The sequence below is a fragment of the Podarcis erhardii genome, assembly GCF_964252035.2.
Source record: "Podarcis erhardii genome assembly, chromosome: 3".
NCBI lineage: Eukaryota > Metazoa > Chordata > Lepidosauria > Squamata > Lacertidae > Podarcis > Podarcis erhardii.
Window position 1 is genome coordinate 102,343,605 of NC_138507.1, and position 19,761 is coordinate 102,363,365.

Consider the following 19,761-nt stretch of genomic DNA (forward strand, 5'->3'; position numbering starts at 1 on the left):
AGCCAACTGATTGCACTGAAAAACCCAAGCATTCCCCAGCTGTGGTCAAGCACTGGTTAGATGACTTACGGAGGTTGTAGTCTCTAAATCTTCTTTTCCTAGCAGCCACTCCAGTAAGATTAAGACCCCAGCGCCGGTCTGCTCCCACTGCTGCAGCAGTTCACACAATATAAAAAATGTTAAATCCATGGCCATTGCTGCATTCACCACTTGGAAGCCAAGCTCTGCAGGGAGAAAGTAAAGATGGTTCTCTAAGCGTATCCATATAAACATGTATTATGCTCAAAAAGAAAAACACAGGAATTGTTAAGATTATGCAAATCAAAACCCTTTATTTACCTTTTTTTTAAAAATCGGCTGCCGTTGTTCAACTTTTAAAATATGTTAGAATTTAGTGACAAGGAGTAGGCATTTGATGGCTCAAAGATAGTTTAGGTAACCTTGAAATTATGAGCTGTATGTGATTGTTTTAAATGTTTTTAATGATGAACTGGTTTTTAGGTTTTTAAAAATATTTTAATTGTTTCAAACATTTATTTTTTATTATTCATAATTAGATAGATATAGATATGGATATATAGATAAAGATATAGATATAGATATCATCAATGTGTTTGCTGCCCTTCACTCTTGGGAGGAAGGGTGGGATGTAAATTTAATAAATAAATACCGTATTTTTCGCCCTATAGGACGCACTTTTCCCCCTCCAAAAATGAAGGGGAAATGTGTGTGCGTCCTATGGGGCAAATGCAGGCTTTTGCTGAAGCCTGGAGAGCGAGAGGGGTTGGTACGCACCAACCCCTCTTGCTCTCCAGGCTTCAGGAAGCTATCCGCAAGCCGTGGGAGAGCTGCGCGACTTCACACAGTTCTCCGACCTCTTGCGGAGAGCTGCCTGCACCCAGAAGCCTGGGGCGCGCTGAGCTCAGCGCCCCCAGGCTTTGGGCTTCGCGCAGCTCTCCCACGGTTTGCGGATAGCAGCCTGTTCTGGAGGCTGGGGTCGGGGGAAGCACGGGCTTCCCCCGCCCCAGCCCTGCGCCTGGGGGAAAATTTTTTCCCCCTTTATTCCCCCCCCCCCGAAAAAACTAGGTGCGCCCTATGGGCCGGTGCGCCCTATGGGGCGAAAAATACGGTATATCAAGAGTAATAATAAGTTGGCCACTGGGGTGGAGAAATTCATTGGCTTTTGTCAGAGCCACCCGAGGTCCCAGCTCACAAGAGACCAAAGTCCAGTCCAAGTTATGTACAAAAGGATTTATTGAAGATCATTGTAGCCATTACATCCCAACTCCGTGGCTCCGCATCTGTTACCCTTAGATGTTAGAAGTCCCCTCTGAGTCCGTCCCTCCCCTGCACCAATTTAAGAGGCTTGTACTGCTCCACCTTTTCCTCTCTTTCCTTTTCCGCAGGGTCTTCCTGCCCCCTGTCTTCCCTCTTTCCGGGACTCCCCAGAGGCTGAGTCTTCTCCCGCCTGCTCCCCCCTCCTTCGTGCTTTGGCACCAGGCTCCTCCTCAGAGCTCTCCTCATTTCCGCGCGCCTCTATATTTGAACTTGGCGCGCGTACGTTGCCTCTGACCTTCCTTTCTACAGTTACGCTGCTCTTGGTACTACACTCCTCCCTTTCAGGCAGGACGTCTTGCTCCGAACTCCTCCCCCTTCCTCCTTCCTGTCCTGCTCTTTCTGACACACTGGCAACTCCCCCCCCCCTCCACTCCGTTCCGACGGGGGAGCTGGTCCCGCTTTGCCACTCCCACTGGGGATTCCCTCTTCGTTCCCCTCTTTCTGACTGCTTCCCTCTCTATTGCCCCTTGGCCTGACCAGGGGGGCTCCCTTCTGGGAATCCTCTGATTCGCTAGACGGACTTTGGGACAACCTCGGCTCGTTGTCGTCCTCTTCCTCCTCGCCCTCGCTCTCTGTCTCCTCTCTCCCTAAAACCCTGACATCCATCCCCCCCTCGAAGCCCCCCCTTCCCCCCTTCCGCTCATCGGGTGCAGGTTGTGGAAGCTGCCGCTCTTCGGAGGCGGACGCAGGATACAGATTCTGCACCTCCATCTCCTCTGTTTGCAGTTCGTTGTACGAGTGTTCGAATTCGGGTTCTTGACCCAAGGTGTTCTCTTCTCCCTCCTCCATTGGTACCTGGTCCGGTGCTGCCTGCCAAGGTCCCGTCAGCCATTTCCTGCGCCAGTCCTCCTCTGGTTGCTCGTCCCACCAATAAGAAGGTTCTGTGTCCACCCCCGAACACGATCCCCTGGGCGAGTTGGAGTCCGGCGACCTTTCTTCGGCTGAAGAAAAGCCGTGGAAAGTGCTGCCTGAACATGTGGGCGTAAAGAGCCAGTCATCAAAGTACTCGGCTGGCATGGGTCTATGAGGGAAAAGGGCATGGAACTCGTCTTTTAAAAGAGGTTCGTCTAAGGCGTAGCCCGGCACCCAACCATTGGCACTGACTGGGGCACCCTCTCTGACTAGAAAATATTCTACTCCCTCTTGCCCCCATCTCGAGTCCAGGATCTCTGTGACCTCGTTGAGTGGTTCGGCCCTAGGCGCCCTCTCCCTCTCCTGTGACTTAGTGTGTTGTTGCGTGACTGTGTCAGACTCCTGAAACCTGTGCGGTGCCTTGTAGGGAGTGAGCACCGATCTATGAAAGACCGGGTGCACTCTGGAACCTTCGGGGAGGGCTAGTCGAAAGGCTACAGGGTTGATTTTAGCCTCCACCTGGTACGGCCCTAACTGCCTGTGCCCCAGCTTCTTCTTGGCCAACGACTTGGCTGGCATCGCTTGGGCCGCTAACCACACCCAGTCCCCCACCTGGATCTCCTCTCCCTCTCTCCTGTTTTTGTCAGCCTGCACCTTATATGCTTGCTTGGCCAGCTCTAAATGTCTCCGCAACTCTTCGTGCACCTCCTGCAGCTCCGCTGCAAACTGGTCGGCTCCTTGCGGCACCCCCTCTCCCGGTGCCACGAACCCCGGGAAGGTTCTGGGATGACGACCATTGTTCGCGAAAAACGGTGTCACCCCCGTGGACGCGTGCTTCGTGTTGTTATAGGCAAACTCTGCCATCGGCAGGTAGTCCACCCAAACTGCTGGTCGCTGGTTGGCGTAACATCTCAGGTACTGCTGCATGATCGCGTTGACCCTCTCAGCTTGGCCGTTGGTTTGTGGGTGTCTCGCCGACGTGAGGTTGATCTTGACGTTCAGGATACCTAAAAGCTTCTGCCAAAAATTGGAAACAAACTGGCGCCCCCTGTCGGACAGGATGGACTGCGGCAGCCCATGCACCTTGAACACGTGATCGATGAAGAGTTTGGCAGTCTGTTCCGCCGTCGCCACCTTTGCGCATGGAATGAAGTGCGCCATCTTGGTGAACAGGTCCACAACCACCAGTACCGCCGTCTTCCCCCTGGAGCTGGGCAGGTCAGTAACGAAGTCCAGAGCTACCCTCTCCCACGGTTGCTGTGGCGTTTCCAGCGGTTCCAACAGCCCCGCTGGCTTCTGGTGTACTGGCTTGAACCTCTGACAAGTGTCACACCTGGCGACGTAATCCGCTACCTCTCCACGCATCCGGGGCCACCAAAAGTCTCTTGCCACCAGTTCTATTGTCTTCTCCTTACCGAAGTGGCCCGCACTGGGGGCGTCGTGCAACTGCTGCAGAACCTTTGCGCGAAGCTCGTCGCTTGGCACGTAGAGGGCACCTTTGCGAGTTAGCAGCCCGTCGCGTAGTTGGAACTCTTCGCCACTCTGCACACCTCTGCGCAATTCCTCCATCTTGGACTGTGCGAACTGATCCACTTGCAACGCGCGTCGCACCGCGTCCAGATCTACTGTGGCGGCAGCGCACGACCACGCCTGCGGTGCGAAAATGTGCTTGGCTGCTACAGGCGCCGCTTCATCGAGATATTGCGGTTTCCTGGACAGCGCATCGGCTATAACGTTGGAATCTCCTGGGACGTACTCTATCCGAAAGTCGAAATCCGCGAAGAATTCCGCCCAGCGCATGTGCCTCTGGCTTTGGAGCTTCGCCGTGCGCCAATACTCTAGGTTCTTGTGATCCGTGCGGACCTGTACTGTGTGCTTGGCTCCTATGAGGAAGTGTCGCCACGCTTTGAAAGCTGCGTGAATGGCTAACAGCTCCCTGTCCCATATGGTGTAGTTTTGCTCCGCTTTGCTGAGCTTTCTGGAGTAAAAGGCACCGGGTCTCCAGTTGCCATGTGGATCTTCTTGCAGGAGTACGGCTCCAACTGCTCTGTCTGACGCGTCGGTCTCTACTCGCATGGGCTTGCCTGGATTCACGTGCAGCAGCTGCTCCTCGGAGGCGAAAAGGCTTTTAAGCTTCCGAAAAGAGCGCTCTGCCTGTTCCGTCCACACGAACCTCTTCTTCTTGGAACTCAGAGTGTCCGTGATCGCTGCCGTCTCCTTTGCAAAACCTCTGATGAATTTGCGGTAGAAGTTGGCGAAGCCGATGAATCTCTGGACTTCCTTCCGATTGCGGGGGCTCTTCCAGTCCAACACCGCGCGGACCTTGGCGCTGTCCATGGCCAGCCCCTTGTCAGACAGCTTGTAGCCTAGGAAATCCACCTCCGTCACATCAAACTGGCACTTCTCTAACTTGGCGTAGAGCCTGTTCTCCCGTAGTCTTTGCAGGACTTCCTTTACGTCCTTCTCATGGGCCTCCTCCGTTTCCGAAAAGATCAGGATGTCGTCGAGGAAACACACGCATTTCTTGTAGAGAAGTCCCGCTAGCACGTGATGCATAAAGGCTTGGAAGACGTGAGATCCATTTTGGAGACCAAATGGCATAACTCTGTATTCATACGTGCCCAGAGGCGTGAACATGGCCGTCTTCCACTCATCGCCCTCCCGGATGCGTATGAGGTTATACGCTCCACGCAGATCCAACTTGGTGAAGATCTTCCCCTTCCTTACGGTTGCCAGGAGATCATCTATCTTGGGCATGGGGAAGGCCTTGGGCTTGGTCATACTGTTTATGGACCTATAGTCCACAATAAGTCTTTTTTGGGGCGTGTCCTTTTTCTTTACAAAGAAAACAGGACTGCCCCCCACCGCTTTCGATTCCCGGATGAATCCGCGCTGCAAATTGTGCTCTATGAACTCCCTGAGCTCTTGCATCTCGTCCTCAGACATGGAATACAGCTTTGCAGTCGGCAACTGCGCCCCTGGCACCAGGTCGATGGCACAATCATAGGGTCTGTGGGGCGGCAACTGGTCAGCTTCCTTCTCGCAGAAAACCTCCAGGAACCCTTCGTACTTGCTGGGTACTGCCTGCACCATGCCCAGTCGCAGCTGCTGCTCAGCCCCCTCCTCCTGGCACGACTGGATGCAGTTTCGAGCACAGTACGATGAGCAAAAGGTGATCTGGCGTTGGTACCACGCTACAGCAGGACTGTGTCTCTCCAGCCAACTCATGCCCAATACTATAGGCGTGTCAGACAGGTGGGTGACATTGAAGCTAATGACTTCCCGGTGATCTCCAATCCGCATCACCATGGGAGGCGTCTGATGCACCACTTGCCCTCCAAGCAATTTCCTGCCATCCACCGTGACTACGTTCAGAGGTGTTGTGGCTGGCAGAAGCGCTATGCGATGCTGCTTGACAAATTGCATCCCCACGAAATCGGCGTTGCTCCCGGAATCGATCGTGAGGGGCACTTCTATGGGGGTCCCATCTGGCAACTGCAGTGTTGCGGTGAGCTGCACTGCTGGCTTGGGTGGTAAAGGGTCTGTAGGTTGCAAAAATGCTGAGGACTGTTCTACAGATCCGCCTGGCTGAGCCCCAGCATTTGTGCTTCCAGCCAGGCATTGCCGTTTCCCTGAGGCTCCTCTTCTTGGGTCACTTCTGCTGCTACCGTTGCTAAAGCTGCAGTGTGCTTCTGGAGCCTCTGGGGACACTCTTTCGCCATGTGCAGTGCACTGTCGCAGATGTAACACTTCCTGGTCCCTCTAGGAGGCTTCGCCTTTACTGCACCGGAAGCCGGGGCTCTGGCTGTTGCTTGAGCCTTAGCACCACCAAGTTCCATCGGCTCCTCCCCCTGCCTGCCCAGCGGCGAGGGATGTGACTGACTGAACTCCCTGGGGATGAAAGAAGACGTCCTCGCTGGTGGACGCACCTGCCGTTCTTCCTCATTGTGCCAAAGACGCCCCTCGTGCCTTATCCCAATCGATAAAGCCCTCTGCACAAGTTCCTCCAGGGTCTGAGGTCTGTCTCCCCTGGCAAGTTCATCCTTAATGGGACCGCTGAGACCCTCCCAGAACAAATCCCTCACTTTCTCCTCCTCATCTTTAAAGTCATGACGAAGCAAGTGCAATGCATACAAAACGTCTGCTTTGAAACTGGGATAATGCTTCAGGTTCCCATCGAAGTGGGTGACTAGGCTGCCCCCCCTCCTTCCAAGTCCAATTCCCTCTGATCTGGACCCTGGGAACCCTTCCCTGCTTGCACGCTCCCACCTTGTTTGCAGGTCTTGGCAGCGCTTCTCCATTTCGTCATGCTTCTTCTGAGACGCAAGGACTGCAGCTGTGAGTTCGGACACTGTATTCCGCAGCGCTGTCAGCTGATCCTCCGCATTCATGGCCGTTACCGTTTGTGAGCTTTGCAAAAAAAATTTTTGCGTTCTGAGAGGGGACTTTCTGTCAGAGCCACCCGAGGTCCCAGCTCACAAGAGACCAAAGTCCAGTCCAAGTTATGTACAAAAGGATTTATTGAAGATCATTGTAGCCATTACATCCCAACTCCGTGGCTCCGCATCTGTTACCCTTAGATGTTAGAAGTCCCCTCTGAGTCCGTCCCTCCCCTGCACCAATTTAAGAGGCTTGTACTGCTCCACCTTTTCCTCTCTTTCCTTTTCCGCAGGGTCTTCCTGCCCCCCTGTCTTCCCTCTTTCCGGGACTCCCCAGAGGCTGAGTCTTCTCCCGCCTGCTCCCCCCTCCTTCGTGCTTTGGCACCAGGCTCCTCCTCAGAGCTCTCCTCATTTCCGCGCGCCTCTATATTTGAACTTGGCGCGCGTACGTTGCCTCTGACCTTCCTTTCTACAGTTACGCTGCTCTCGGTACTACACTCCTCCCTTTCAGGCAGGACGTCTTGCTCCGAACTCCTCCCCCTTCCTCCTTCCTGTCCTGCTCTTTCTGACACACTGGCAACTCCCCCCCCTCCACTCCGTTCCGACGGGGGAGCTGGTCCCGCTTTGCCACTCCCACTGGGGATTCCCTCTTCGTTCCCCTCTTTCTGACTGCTTCCCTCTCTATTGCCCCTTGGCCTGACCAGGGGGGCTCCCTTCTGGGAATCCTCTGATTCGCTAGACGGACTTTGGGACAACCTCGGCTCGTTGTCGTCCTCTTCCTCCTCGCCCTCGCTCTCTGTCTCCTCTCTCCCTAAAACCCTGACAGCTTTAATGCTCAGCTTAGGTGTCGTACGTAAGACTTGAATCTCAGAGTCTAGTCCCTTCAGAACAGTTTCAGTTTCTGTCCCAAATCATCTTACTCTCATGGGCAAGCTGTCAGGTGTAGCTAGCAGAAAACACAGATGAATGCTACTTGTGTATGCACCTTTCAGCAGGCATAGGCAAAACACCCCAAACAGGTGATTTTCCTGTTTTAAATCAAGAAATTGACCATACCAATATACAGTGGTACCTTGGGTTACAGATGCTTCAGGTTACAGGCGCTTCAGGTTGAGAATAGAAATCGTGCGGCGGCAGCAGCGGGAGGCCCCATTAGCTAAAGTGGTACCTCAGGTTAAGAACAGTTTCAGCTTAAGAATGGACCTCCAGACTGAATTACCGTATTTTTCGCTCTATAACACGCACCTGACCATAACACGCACATCGTTTTTAGAGGAGGAAAACAAGGGAAAAAACATTCTGAATGAAACAGTGGATGTATCATTTTTGTGCTTCATGCTGTGGCCACAGACATGCTATGTGCTCTGATGGTGAATTTGGGGTGACCCAATGCAAAAATCCTGAGAATCCCTGTGGATCTATGCTTTGTAACCACGTTTTTGCACCACTGCAGCCCCAGGCAACAGTGGGTGCGTGATTTTGGGGGGGCAGGCTGTAGCCATGGGCATGCTATGTGCTCTGATGGTGAATTTGGGCTGACCCAATGCAAAGATCCTGAGGATCCATGTGGATCCATGTTTTGTAACCACGTTTTTGCACCATTGCAGCCCCAGGCAACAGTGGGTGCGTGATTTTGGGGGGGCAGGCTGTAACCATGGACATGCTATGTGATCTGATGGTGAATTTGGGCTGACCCAATGCAAAGATCCTGAGGATCCATGTAGATCCATGCTTTTTAACCACGTTTTTGCACCATTGCAGCCCCAGGCAACAGTGGGTGCGTGATTTGGGGGGGGGGGCAGGCTGCAGCCATGGACATGCTATGTGCTCTGATGGTGAATTTGGGCTGACCCAATGCAAAGATCCTGAGGATCCATGTGGATCCATGTTTTGTAACCACGTTTTTGCACCACTGCAGCCCCAGGCAACAGTGGGTGCGTGATTTTGGGGGGGGCAGGCTATGGACATGCTATGTGATCTGATGGTGAATTTGGGCTGACCCAATGCAAAGATCCTGAGGATCCATGTGGATCCATGTTTTGTAACCACATTTTTGCACCATTGCAGCCCCAGGCAACAGTGGGTGCGTGATTTTGGGGGGGCAGGCTGTAACCATGGATATGCTATGTGATCTGATGGTGAATTTGGGCTGACCCAATGCAAAGATCCTGAGGATCCATGTGGATCCATGCTTTTTAACCACATTTTAAGTGGGGAGGGAAGGAAAAACACAGACGGGACAAGGAGCACGAGAGGGGTGTGCAGAGAAGCAGCTGGCTAAGAATGCAGGAGAGGGGTATAAACGGGAGGGAGGAAAGGAAGGCAAAAGTTTTCCCTCACCTACCCACCCACCCAAGCCAGCCAGCTCGTGCGCGCGCGCACACGCTCTCTCTCTCTCTCTCTCTCTCTCTCTCTCCTTCCTGCATGTTTTCACTCTGCTTTCCCCTCTTCTTGCCTGGAGGGGAGGGGCTTTCCCTGCTCTTTGTTCCGTTTGAGCAAACACAGCAAGGAAACAGAGGTGGGTGGGCAGTAAGACCCTGAGGCAGAATGCCGGAAAGCAGCCGCTTCCTCTTTTCAGGTATCCCTTCTAGGAGACGCGCGATTTGATTTTTGCCTGCTTTTTTTTGCCTCCCCTTGCACCATTTGGCTCCAGGGACCACACATTCGCTCAATAACACGCACAGACATTTCCCCTTCCTTTTTAGGAGAAAAAATCTGCGTGTTATAGAAGGAAAAATACGGTAAGTTCTTAACCCAAGGTACCATTGTACATATACATATACAGTGTGTCCAGTATACCTGAAGAAGCATCTCCACCCCAATCGTTCAGCCCAGACACTGAGGTCCAGTGCCAAGGGCCTTCTGGTGGTTCCCTCACTGCGAGAAATTAGGTTACAGGGAACCAGGCAGAGGGCCTTCTCAGTAGTGGCACCTGCCCTGTGGAACGCCCTCCCAAAAATTAAGAGATAAACAACTACCAGAGTTTTAGAAGGCATCTGAAGGCAGACCTGTTTAGGGAAGCTTTTAATATCTGAAGGACTATTGTATTTTAATATTTTGTTGGAAGCCGTCCAGAGTGGCTGGGGAAACCCAGCCAGATGGGCGGGGTATAAATAGATTATTATGATTATTATGATTATAAAAGCTGCTCAAGCACAGGCAGCAGTTGGGTATTCCATTCGTGTATGTGGGGGACTGGCAGAGCGAGGCTAAAGCAATGCCCTCCCCCCCTCCATGAATTGGGGGAGCAAAGCTATAGTAAAGGAAGACGCAGGAAAAGATGTGGCCAAAGAGGACCATCATTTCTGCAGAACCTATTTCCAAAGTTCAACATTTGAGCTGGCACATTTGCCTGCAACAGAGCAGCAGCTATCGCTTGCAAATTGTACCTCCTTCAGAGTTAATTTAATCTGTTTATTGTAACAACTCCCCCTTTAATTAAGTTCTATTGTGGCCTACAATAAAGTCCAACTGTTCCTTACATCTCATCTCAAATCATTTATGCTGAAACTGTTAAGAATCTGGGCTATTAAGCAAAACATTCTTAAACTAGTCTCCCGAAAGAACCAGCAACCAACCAACAGCCAACACAGAAAAGTTTAAAGGAAGTCCAAAATTTGGTGGTCTGTGAAGGGGAAGTTATAGTGGATTGTTTAATATAAAAATCATAAACTATTAAATGTCTTGTTTATCAGGTTCCAGAGTTGTAGAAGGTGGGAGATCTAAAGTGCAAAAAGCAAGCTATTTAAATGGTTAAAGTACAGGCCATCCTTTGTTTCTTCAACCCAGCAATTACATAAAAAGCTTAAGCATGAATACCACACACTTCAAATAAAAACAATGGAAGATTTAAAAACTTTTTTCAGAAAAAAAAGACACAGGTATTTTAAGCTTCAGGAAGAATTTTTTTAAAAAAAGAAAAGGTAGGAGCTACAGTGTTTTGAGTCGTCTTTGTTAATCCATTTAATGTAGAGCAAGACCTCCCACACACATATTCATATACCAGAAGACTTTTGATCATGCCAGATGTAAACATTTCTCTTGGTAGACTACTATGTGGCTTCAAAAATATACAACCTTTTCTTCTTAATCCCATCCCCCCAAGGAGAATTGTAGGAATGTACCAACAGGCTGTTTTCAACTATATTGAGGAGCCAGATATATTGTGCACGCTGAAGAAAGCATAATATATAACCTGCAGTTTTGAAAATGGTATTTGCGAACAAAGAAATTCTGATGTTCTGTGTTTACTAATCACTTCCCTGTTGGCTTATATGAGGCATTGTAAAATAATTTAATCTCGGCGCCAAGAAGTGTTTGCTGCTGAAGAACATCTGCGGTGATGTCCAATGTTAGTCATACTACTGAAGTCAATGGGTCTACTCTGAGCATGACGTAGCTGATTATCATCACTCATATTTGGGACAAATACTGAGCTTGGCCAATTCAGTCTTTACAAATCGATGGGTCAGAAATCATCACCATAGTATTCTCTGAAAGAAGAACTTTCCACCCTGCAAAGCTGAAAGATGAAGGGAATGCAATCATTCAGATTAATTATTTTCATTTTATTGGTTTTTCAGTGATGCACATATTGCACAACACAGAAATGGAACAGAACAAGAAATATTAAAAAAAAACAGTTTTAGGGGATTTTTTCTGTAGTTAGGTAATTCTATGGGATTCAATAAAAGAAGGCTGGGCACTTTTAAATCTTACTCATCAGTGGAGTTGACTTTCTCAGGATCCTACCCATGGACATTACTACACCAGTCTAGGCATATAAGCATCTTATAAACACCCACCATGATTCAGTTAAGTTTAGTTCTTGATTTTAAGTCAGTTCAATCTTAGTTAAGTTAAGGTACTAAATCAAATAGGTTGGTATGTGGGTTATTGGAGCAGGAACCGGCAAGCCACTCCAGTATCCCTGCCAAGAACATGGACAAAGACAACAGGCATATGAGGGCCTGGCGTGCTCTGGTCCATGGGGTCACGAAGAGTCGGACACAACTAAAGGACTAAACAACAACAATGTGGGTTATATGTTGGGCAGTTGCTTTCAAGCAGACCAACACTGTTCTCCAGGCATGCTAAGCTGGATCACAAAGGAGTGTGTGTCCAACAGAGTAGTATTGGGGACTTCTCTACAGCCTGAGGCCTCCAGGAGACAGACTGGACCCTCTCTGCCACCCAACTGTCTCTGTTCATTAGGTCAGGAATGCAGAAGGGACCAGCCTACGACCCTCAAGCCATATTGACTCCGAGTCTCTAGGCCCTGGCCAGTGATTTTATTCCCGCACTGTAGCCAAGAGACACTTTTGGGCATGCCTTGGTGCTCTCCAGAAATATTTTGCAGATCCATTCTGAAGATGGTCTCCAGTCCAATTCAAAAATTAATCTGAGAAACTCAGACCTCTGACTCATTGCTGGCATGTGGAAGCAGCTCACAAACCCAAACGACACTGAAGCCAGCCGTGTGCATTTCCCATAGTGCAGTTGGAAGAGTTTTTGGATCAAAAATTACTGGGATGTGACATTGGCAGCACAAAGGACTACACAAAAATCAGATTTAAACCCCTCTTGCGCATTCCTATGGCACGGTTTAATAAACCCTTTCAAATATAAGAGCAGCTAAGAGAATTCAATAGCATAAAAAATCCCATGCTGTATTTGTATTTTTTATTTTTTTTTAAATGGTTTTGTTGCAAAATGATTGCCGCCAGTAGGAATACCACAGAGGACGTGTTTAGGACATTTTACCACTTGCCTCTTTTATAACCTTACATAAAACCTGGTTACTCAGCAAGGGGGGAAATTCAATATATCTTGCATGTTTGACTAGCTGTTAAAAATATTTATTAAATTTCACTGCTGAGGAATTTTCGTGGATCTCATTTGCCCTCCCCTTTTGAAGACCCAAACTTGTATTAACTGGAGGCTGAGTCGAGGGTGGAAAGGCACCGTTTACTATGGTTTGCTAGCCCAAATAAAGAAGCTTTGGAGAATAACAAGAGTTTAGAAACAGAAAATAATGTTGGAAAATATATGGGCCAAGAATTCAGTTGCCAGATTGTTTCCTTTTTTTTTTTTTTTTTTTTGCTTGGCACAGATTTCTGCAAGCCAGAAACACTACTTGTCGAAACTTAACCATGTGTATTTCAGTGCCAATACCACTTCATTAATATCACCAGGAGCCTAAGTGGAACACACACAGATACTACAAATTCCTTTCTCTCCACTCCTCCTCCCTAAAGCTCAATAAGCCATTGGGTTGGATGGTTATGTAGTCCCAGCCACCAACCCAGAGTGCAGGGGGAAGGCAGAATTTTCTACTTTTAACTGTTGAATTAGAGTGGAAATACTAACAGTTTTCTATCTGGTAAACAGGAGTGCTGCTTTCTGCTCTTAAGTCCCACCTTTTCTCAGAACCCTCAAATGCTGAGTAGCCAAGGTGCAAAGTACAATTTAATTCATAGGCCAGGGGTCGGCAACCTAAGGGCCGTGGGCCGGATGTGGCCCACTCACCTTCTCAATCCGGCCCACGGACGGTGAGTAGCATGTGTCCTTTTATTTAAAATGCATCTCTGGGTTATTTGTGGGGCCTGCCTGGTGTTTTTACATGAGTAGAATGTGTGCTTTTATTTAAAATGCATCTCTGGGTTATTTGTGGGGCACAGGAATTCGTTCATATTCCCCCCCCCCCAAATATAGTCTGCCCCTCCACATGGTCTGAGGGACGGTGGACCGGCCCACAGCTGAAAAAGGTTGCTGATCCCTGTTATAGGCTATCCTTGCACCCAGGTAGCTCAGGCTGGCAAGCACGGAAAAGTTAAAGCAATACAATCAAATAGAAAACAAAAACGTATTTGGAATATTAAAAGCAAACGGAAAACATTTAATATAAAAAACATATTAAAAATATGAACCTCCAGGGAATTGATACACAGACCAAAGTATGTCAACTTTTTGACCACAATGCAAAAGGGATTTGTATTTGGGCTGCTTGAACCCAAGTAACTAAGTAATGCACTATACAATGGCTGAAACTAAAATGAAATGTGTATGGGGGGGGGGAGGAAATTGCTTCTTTTGGGGGCGATTCCCAAACTGATTAACTATAATTAATGAAGAAAACTGCATTTATTATCTGATGAAAACATACATAAGGTCCACCTAGACAGATGTTAGTGGCATAAAGGTAAAGGTAAAGGTACCCCTGCCCATACGGGCCAGTCATGACCGACTCTAGGGTTGCATGCTCATCTCGCTCAAGAGGCCGGGAGCCAGCGCCGTCCGAAGACACTTCCGGGTCACGTGGCCAGCGTGACGAAGCTGCAACTGGCGAGCCAGCACCAGCGCAGCACACGGAAACGCCGTTTACCTTCCCACTATAAAGCAGTACCTATTTATCTACTTGCACTTAAGAGTGCTTTCGAACTGCTAGGTGGGCAGGAGCTGGGACCGAACGACAGGAGCTCACCCCGCCGCAGGGATTCGAACCGCCGACCATACGATCGGCAAGTCCTAGGCACTGAGGTTTTACCCACAGCGCCACCCGCGTCCTGTTAGTGGCATAGCCCAATCTAAATATTGAATGCTGCATTGATGCTCTGCCCATGAACATTCTCAGGTGAATGATAGAGACACAGGTTGTCTTCCACTTTGAGAGATTGTCTCTTTTGTTTTAAAGCAAGAATAAGGAGGAGGATTTTCTTATATAGTTTATTTCTATCACTTTTGCAAAAAGATAAAAACAAGCCTCAGTAAGTTCAGAAATGTCTTTTAAAATTAAAGAGTTTGGTTTACCATTATTGGCTATCAGTTTAAGATCTCTTCTCTCAGCATTACATCCAAGGACTGAGTCAGTGTTGCTGCTTTTTCAAATTAGCCCTCCTTCAATCTTAAAAGGCCAAGAGAAAATTCACTATGAGATACCAGAGCACTGCTAATGTGGCTAAATGAAACTCCTTTAGCAAATGGTCAGCATCCCGTGATGGATGATCTTATCTTCATTTGTTTCATTGATCTCTGCCATCGCCACCTCTGTCATGAATGCAGCCATATTCTAAATGGCAGTGTTGCTTCACACAGAAGACAGGGCTTAGACAGCCTGGTGCTAAATTAGTTGTGGCAACATCAGGAACAAAGAAGAGTGTGCACTTGTAGACAGTGGGCCTAGGAGACTGCAAAAGGCTATGCCTGGGTGTCATGGACTGCTTGCACACACAGGAATGGTGGGAGGAACCAGATGGAGAACCACCAAGGGGAAAAGGCTCAGATCCCGGGGAGTGTTGTTGGTGGGATGACAATGAGTGGTCAGAGGGAGAAGACTGGAGAGGTCGGAAGCTGAAGGAGTAACAGGGCTTAGTGAGCTGGGAATTGGGCGGAGATAAGTCAAGAATCAGAAGCTGAAGCTGGTAAGTGGGAAAAGAGAGGTCAAGAGTTAAAAACTTGGCCTCTCCATTCAAAAGCATCAGGTAGCAGGTGGCGGGGAAGACCTCCTAGAGTTTGTTAAGGGTGCTGGGAATTGTATCTCTGTGTGAGGGGGAAAACTACGTTTCCCAGGATGTATACTGGACGTACAGTCATACCTCAGGTTACAGACGCTTGAGGTTGTGTGTTTTCGGGTTGCGCACCGCACCGAACTCGGAAGTACTGGAACGGGTTACTTCTGGGTTTCGGTGCTTGCACATGCGCTGAATCGCGACCCGCGCATGCGCAGATGTGGCGCTGCGGGTTGCGAATGTGCCTCCTGCACAGATCACGTTCACAACCCGAGTGTCCACTGTACTTTAAATGTATGGTGTGGACATAGCCAGTCTCCTCTAGTATATGGTAACTTTCTATTTCTAATCCCTCAGCTTCAGAGCAGATGGTCCATCTCACGTTTTCATGCCCAGTCCATATTTCAGTACAAGAATATGCATGTGATTTCATAAGAGAACGCAGAACAGATAAACCATGGGTTTTTAAGATGTGTCAGGCTGGTCACAGGTATCTCCCCTTCCTATTGCGACAAGCTTCCCTACCCCCTTTCTTCCAGAACTAGGAGAGGCATGAAAAGGGCGGAGGAGAGATTAGCTGCATGCAGGCACAGTCTCCAGGTGCTTGGAAAAGCCCTGGAGAGGAGACACAGACAGCTGTGGGGAAGCAGGGACTTTAGTCTCAGCAACGGATTTCATGGGGTAAGACCCAGAGTGAATGAGCTGCTGTGCTCACTTGGCATGACACCCAGCGAAGTTTGTGGAGATCACATTTTTGCTAATAAAGAGAGAACTCCAATTTTGCACTTTGTGATTACTGACTGGCACACACTGTGACTCACAGGAACATCCAATGGGAAAAGCACTTTGTTGCTAATATGAAATATAACAGCGGTGCATCATAGATTGCATCTCCCAGGAGGAGTTTTGTTCCAATGGGCACCCTATTCAGGATAGTGATACATGTCAAGAACGCTACTACTATCATTGCTTTTTAAAACAAGCCTGTTTATGGGTTGAACTATAAAAATATTTACACATAATATATTAAGGCATCTTGTCAGACACAGAGACTGTATCAGGTATTGCCTATGGCGCATCTTAAGTTAAACCCTTTCCACAGCTTGTTCACATATACACACTAGACTGTTTATACTCAAAAACACATAGGGCAGTGTTCAGTAATTAAGAACACAAAAGCTCCATTGGATCATCTAGCCATCCTGTTTCCCTAATGGTGGACAACTAGATGCTTTCAGGAAGTCCACCATCAGGACATGAAGGCCAACTGTCTTCCACTGCTGTTGCCTCCAACGACTAGTATTCAGTGCCTCTAGTATTTACTGCCTCTAAACCCGAAACCTCCGTCATGGCCAACAGTTCTAAATCAACCATATACCAATTCAATCAATGATTAAAGCTTGTGACGTATCACCAAAACTTGGGGAAGAAAATTCCACCACTGGGTGAAAAAGTAAGTTCTTTATCCTAGATCCTGCTGCTAATAAATTTCATTGGACGGCCTCAGGTTTTACTGTTGGGAAGTTTGAGGGACAAGACTCTATCTGCTTATTTCCAAACGATGTGTAATTTCATAACCCCCTGTCATCTCCTCCGCTTAAGTTGTTTTTCTTAATAATTTTAGAGCTCTGGACACTTTGGCCTTTGCTCATGGAGGAGGTGCGGCAACACATTGATCATCTCAATTGCCCTTTTCTGCACCTTTCCCAGCTCTGTGACTGAACCAATCCAGCAGGCCTGGACTGACAAACACTGACCTGACAGACCACAGATAAGCTGCAGTGATGGCCTTGGGCTTTTAGATTTGTTTACAAGTGTAGATTACTAAATTTATCTTTTGAACAGCAGTGCACATCAGCCACCATCTTAGGCCATCGTAGTTTTGACACCGGCCAAACCTGGGGCTGTTCACAGTTTATAGCAATATTTATATTTTACTGGCCGTTTTAAAGGACTGCCTCTCAACAGTTGTGTGTTCTGGGAACTCGCTCTGTTTTACTGACGGCAAGAAACCTGTACAGGCAGGCTGGATGGTGTGTGTGTGTGTGTGTGTGTGTGTGTGTACAAAAGATTTAATGAAAATGTGTGAAATATTCTATGTCAAAATACTATGCAGAAAGTGGCTGAATCCAAATGGGAACACTGTGCCATAATTGCAGCTGCAGGGCGTACTCTATACAGACTTTGCAATAAAATGCATGCAACAAGCTTGGGCTACAATCGTACACCCACTAACCAGGAACTAAGTCCTAAGGGAAGCGGGGATACTTTGGGTGGGCATGTACAGGATTGTGCTTCTGGACATGTACAGTTTATATGCCTTCTCAGTAGAAAGTCTTTTTACCCTCAATGTAGGTAAACGAAGGGTAATTTAAATAGCATTCTAGTGTCATAAAGTCCTTATGGGCAATATTAGCATATTTTAACTTGGCCCATGGAAAGTATCAAGAAATGTCAAAATACGCTTCTTTTAAAAGCGATTTCTCTGACAGTCCCTTTTGTATTTTATTCTCCTTGGTGAAGTGTCTCCCCCCCCCCCCCACACACACACTTGGCCCATCAAATGAAAAATTTATTACGTAAAGATCACAAAATAATGCATGAATTGGCCCCAAATCACAATGTAATGAGAGTAAGGATGGGTTAACCGCACAATCCTTTACTCAGCCTACTCAAAAGTAAGTCCCATTGAGTGTAGTGGGTCCTACTCCCAGAATTGCAACCTATGCCTTCAAAAATGGAAGAAAATCCACAGCTATGTCTTTGAGGCATGCCAGTCTGGGTTGAAATATACTGCCTTGCTGAAAACTAGATTTGTGACAGCAAAAGGGCTCCAGCCTTCCGACCAGATGCAAAGGAACTGGAAGGAACCAAGGGATTCACTGGCAATTTCAGTGTTAAAACAGGGCTTCCCAGCAGGTGGCACCATAAAGCTAACCGTCCTACATGCCAAATGATGTGCAAAAATTATACTAAAATGTGTATAGAAGGCATCTATTTTCTATATGTGCACTTAAACTGTTGAATAGCGCTAGACAGTCCTAAGTATGTGCTTCAGTACAGTGCAGCAACTGTTGGGTTACAGAGCTGCAAAGAGTACTGTATAGTAATGAGCAGCAATCCACTTATTCCGAAACCTACTTACGGGAGATGCGCATAGCCGGATATCAAGAATTAGAAACAGACAGTGTGTCTGTACAAGAATGTCCTGCATTACTGTCTTAAACTGAAGTTTGTACAACAATATAATGATTTCTCATGGCCTGCAAAGACCTACATGATTTTTTTTAAAAAAAAATATTATTTCCATACAAATTGCAATAATTATTATTATTTTAAACTGTTCAAAAGAAAAACAGTGCTGTATATAAGTTTAACTCTTCCTATAAAGTGAAGCCTGTATGAAATGAGACCAAAAAGAAAAAGAAAGCATTGTCAGGAGAGCAGATAGTTCATTTACCAACAGCACTGTCTTGACCAAACCCACCTATACTTTCCTCAAACAAGCAATTTAAGGAGATAAATGAGATGCCTTGTGATGCCAATGAAATGTGAGCCTTACATATTGACAAAGCCTGTTCTGGACAAATACAGAGTACGTTCATATGTTAGAAGTTTCAGTCTCAGTATGTTCATTTAGGATTGTAGCCTTATATCAGGCATAGGCCAACTTGGCCCTCCAGCTGTTTTGGGACTACAATTCCCATCATCCCTGACCACTGGTCCTGTTAGCTAGGGATGATGGGAACGGTAGTCCCAAAACACCTGGAGGGCCGAGTTTGCCTATGCCTGCCTTATATCCTTGTTTACCAACAGCACCCTCTTTTTCCTTAATAGTTACTATATTATTTCAAATAACTATAAAAACATGCTGTCCATTCTGCTTACTGAGCTGCTTTTTTTTCTTTTTAAAAACTTTATTAAATTCCACAAAATTATATAAGTACATAACACACAAAAATGCATTATATTTTTCTATATAGAAAAACTATTCTATTCACCCATGTTTATGTTATACTTAGACTTCATAAATTCAGTAGATTCCATCTATCTTTTTCTATTTTCTCTTTCTTGTTTGTCTTCTCTCACTCTAATCAATTCCATACCTTATACATAATTGCTACCTGCCAATTTTTTTGTTAACCATTCTTTCTTTGTTGGTGGTGATCTAATTTCACCTCAATTTTTTGTTCAACCAGCATGAGAACAGCTACTATTAACTTCCATATTAACTTTATTCTCACTATTCTCACTTAATCAGCTGTCATTTGTCTGAAGGGATCTCACTTTAAATTGCACTCTTAAGTGTCACTAAAAAAAATGCCTACAAAGGTCTTCAACCCTTATTTTCATTTGTCCTCAAGATTCCTTATCTGAAATACTCAACAGAACTTTCAGCACTTCAATGTGCCTTTAGCTGGGAAGTCTTGTCTTAATACTAAGACACCTTAGCAAAATAAATGCCATTGCAATTTGGCGAACAGTTTGCATCTCCCACTGTTTTGATAGACTTATCAAAGGTATATTTGCTTAAGGATAAATGAGTGGTATGGTTAATTGCTTAAGGATAAATGAGTGGTATGGTTAATTCCTGGTACACACATGCAGTAATAGAATCGAAGTCAGAATCTGGAGGCACCTTAATTGCTAACGCGTTTATTGTGTCATGAGCTTTTGGGGACGAT

At 47.2% G+C, this 19,761-nt stretch overlaps 1 protein-coding gene across 3 annotated transcripts in view; it reads right to left on the bottom strand.

Moving 5' to 3' along the window:
• THADA (THADA armadillo repeat containing) overlaps positions 1–19,761 on the bottom strand; it is a 157,213-nt gene that overhangs the window by 3,554 nt on the left and 133,898 nt on the right. For all 3 annotated transcript variants that reach the window (XM_081854447.1, XM_081854446.1, XM_081854448.1), the window contains exon 37: positions 70–224. In XM_081854447.1, the coding sequence (XP_081710573.1) occupies positions 70–224 (155 nt within the window). The remainder of the gene's footprint in view (positions 1–69; positions 225–19,761) is intronic.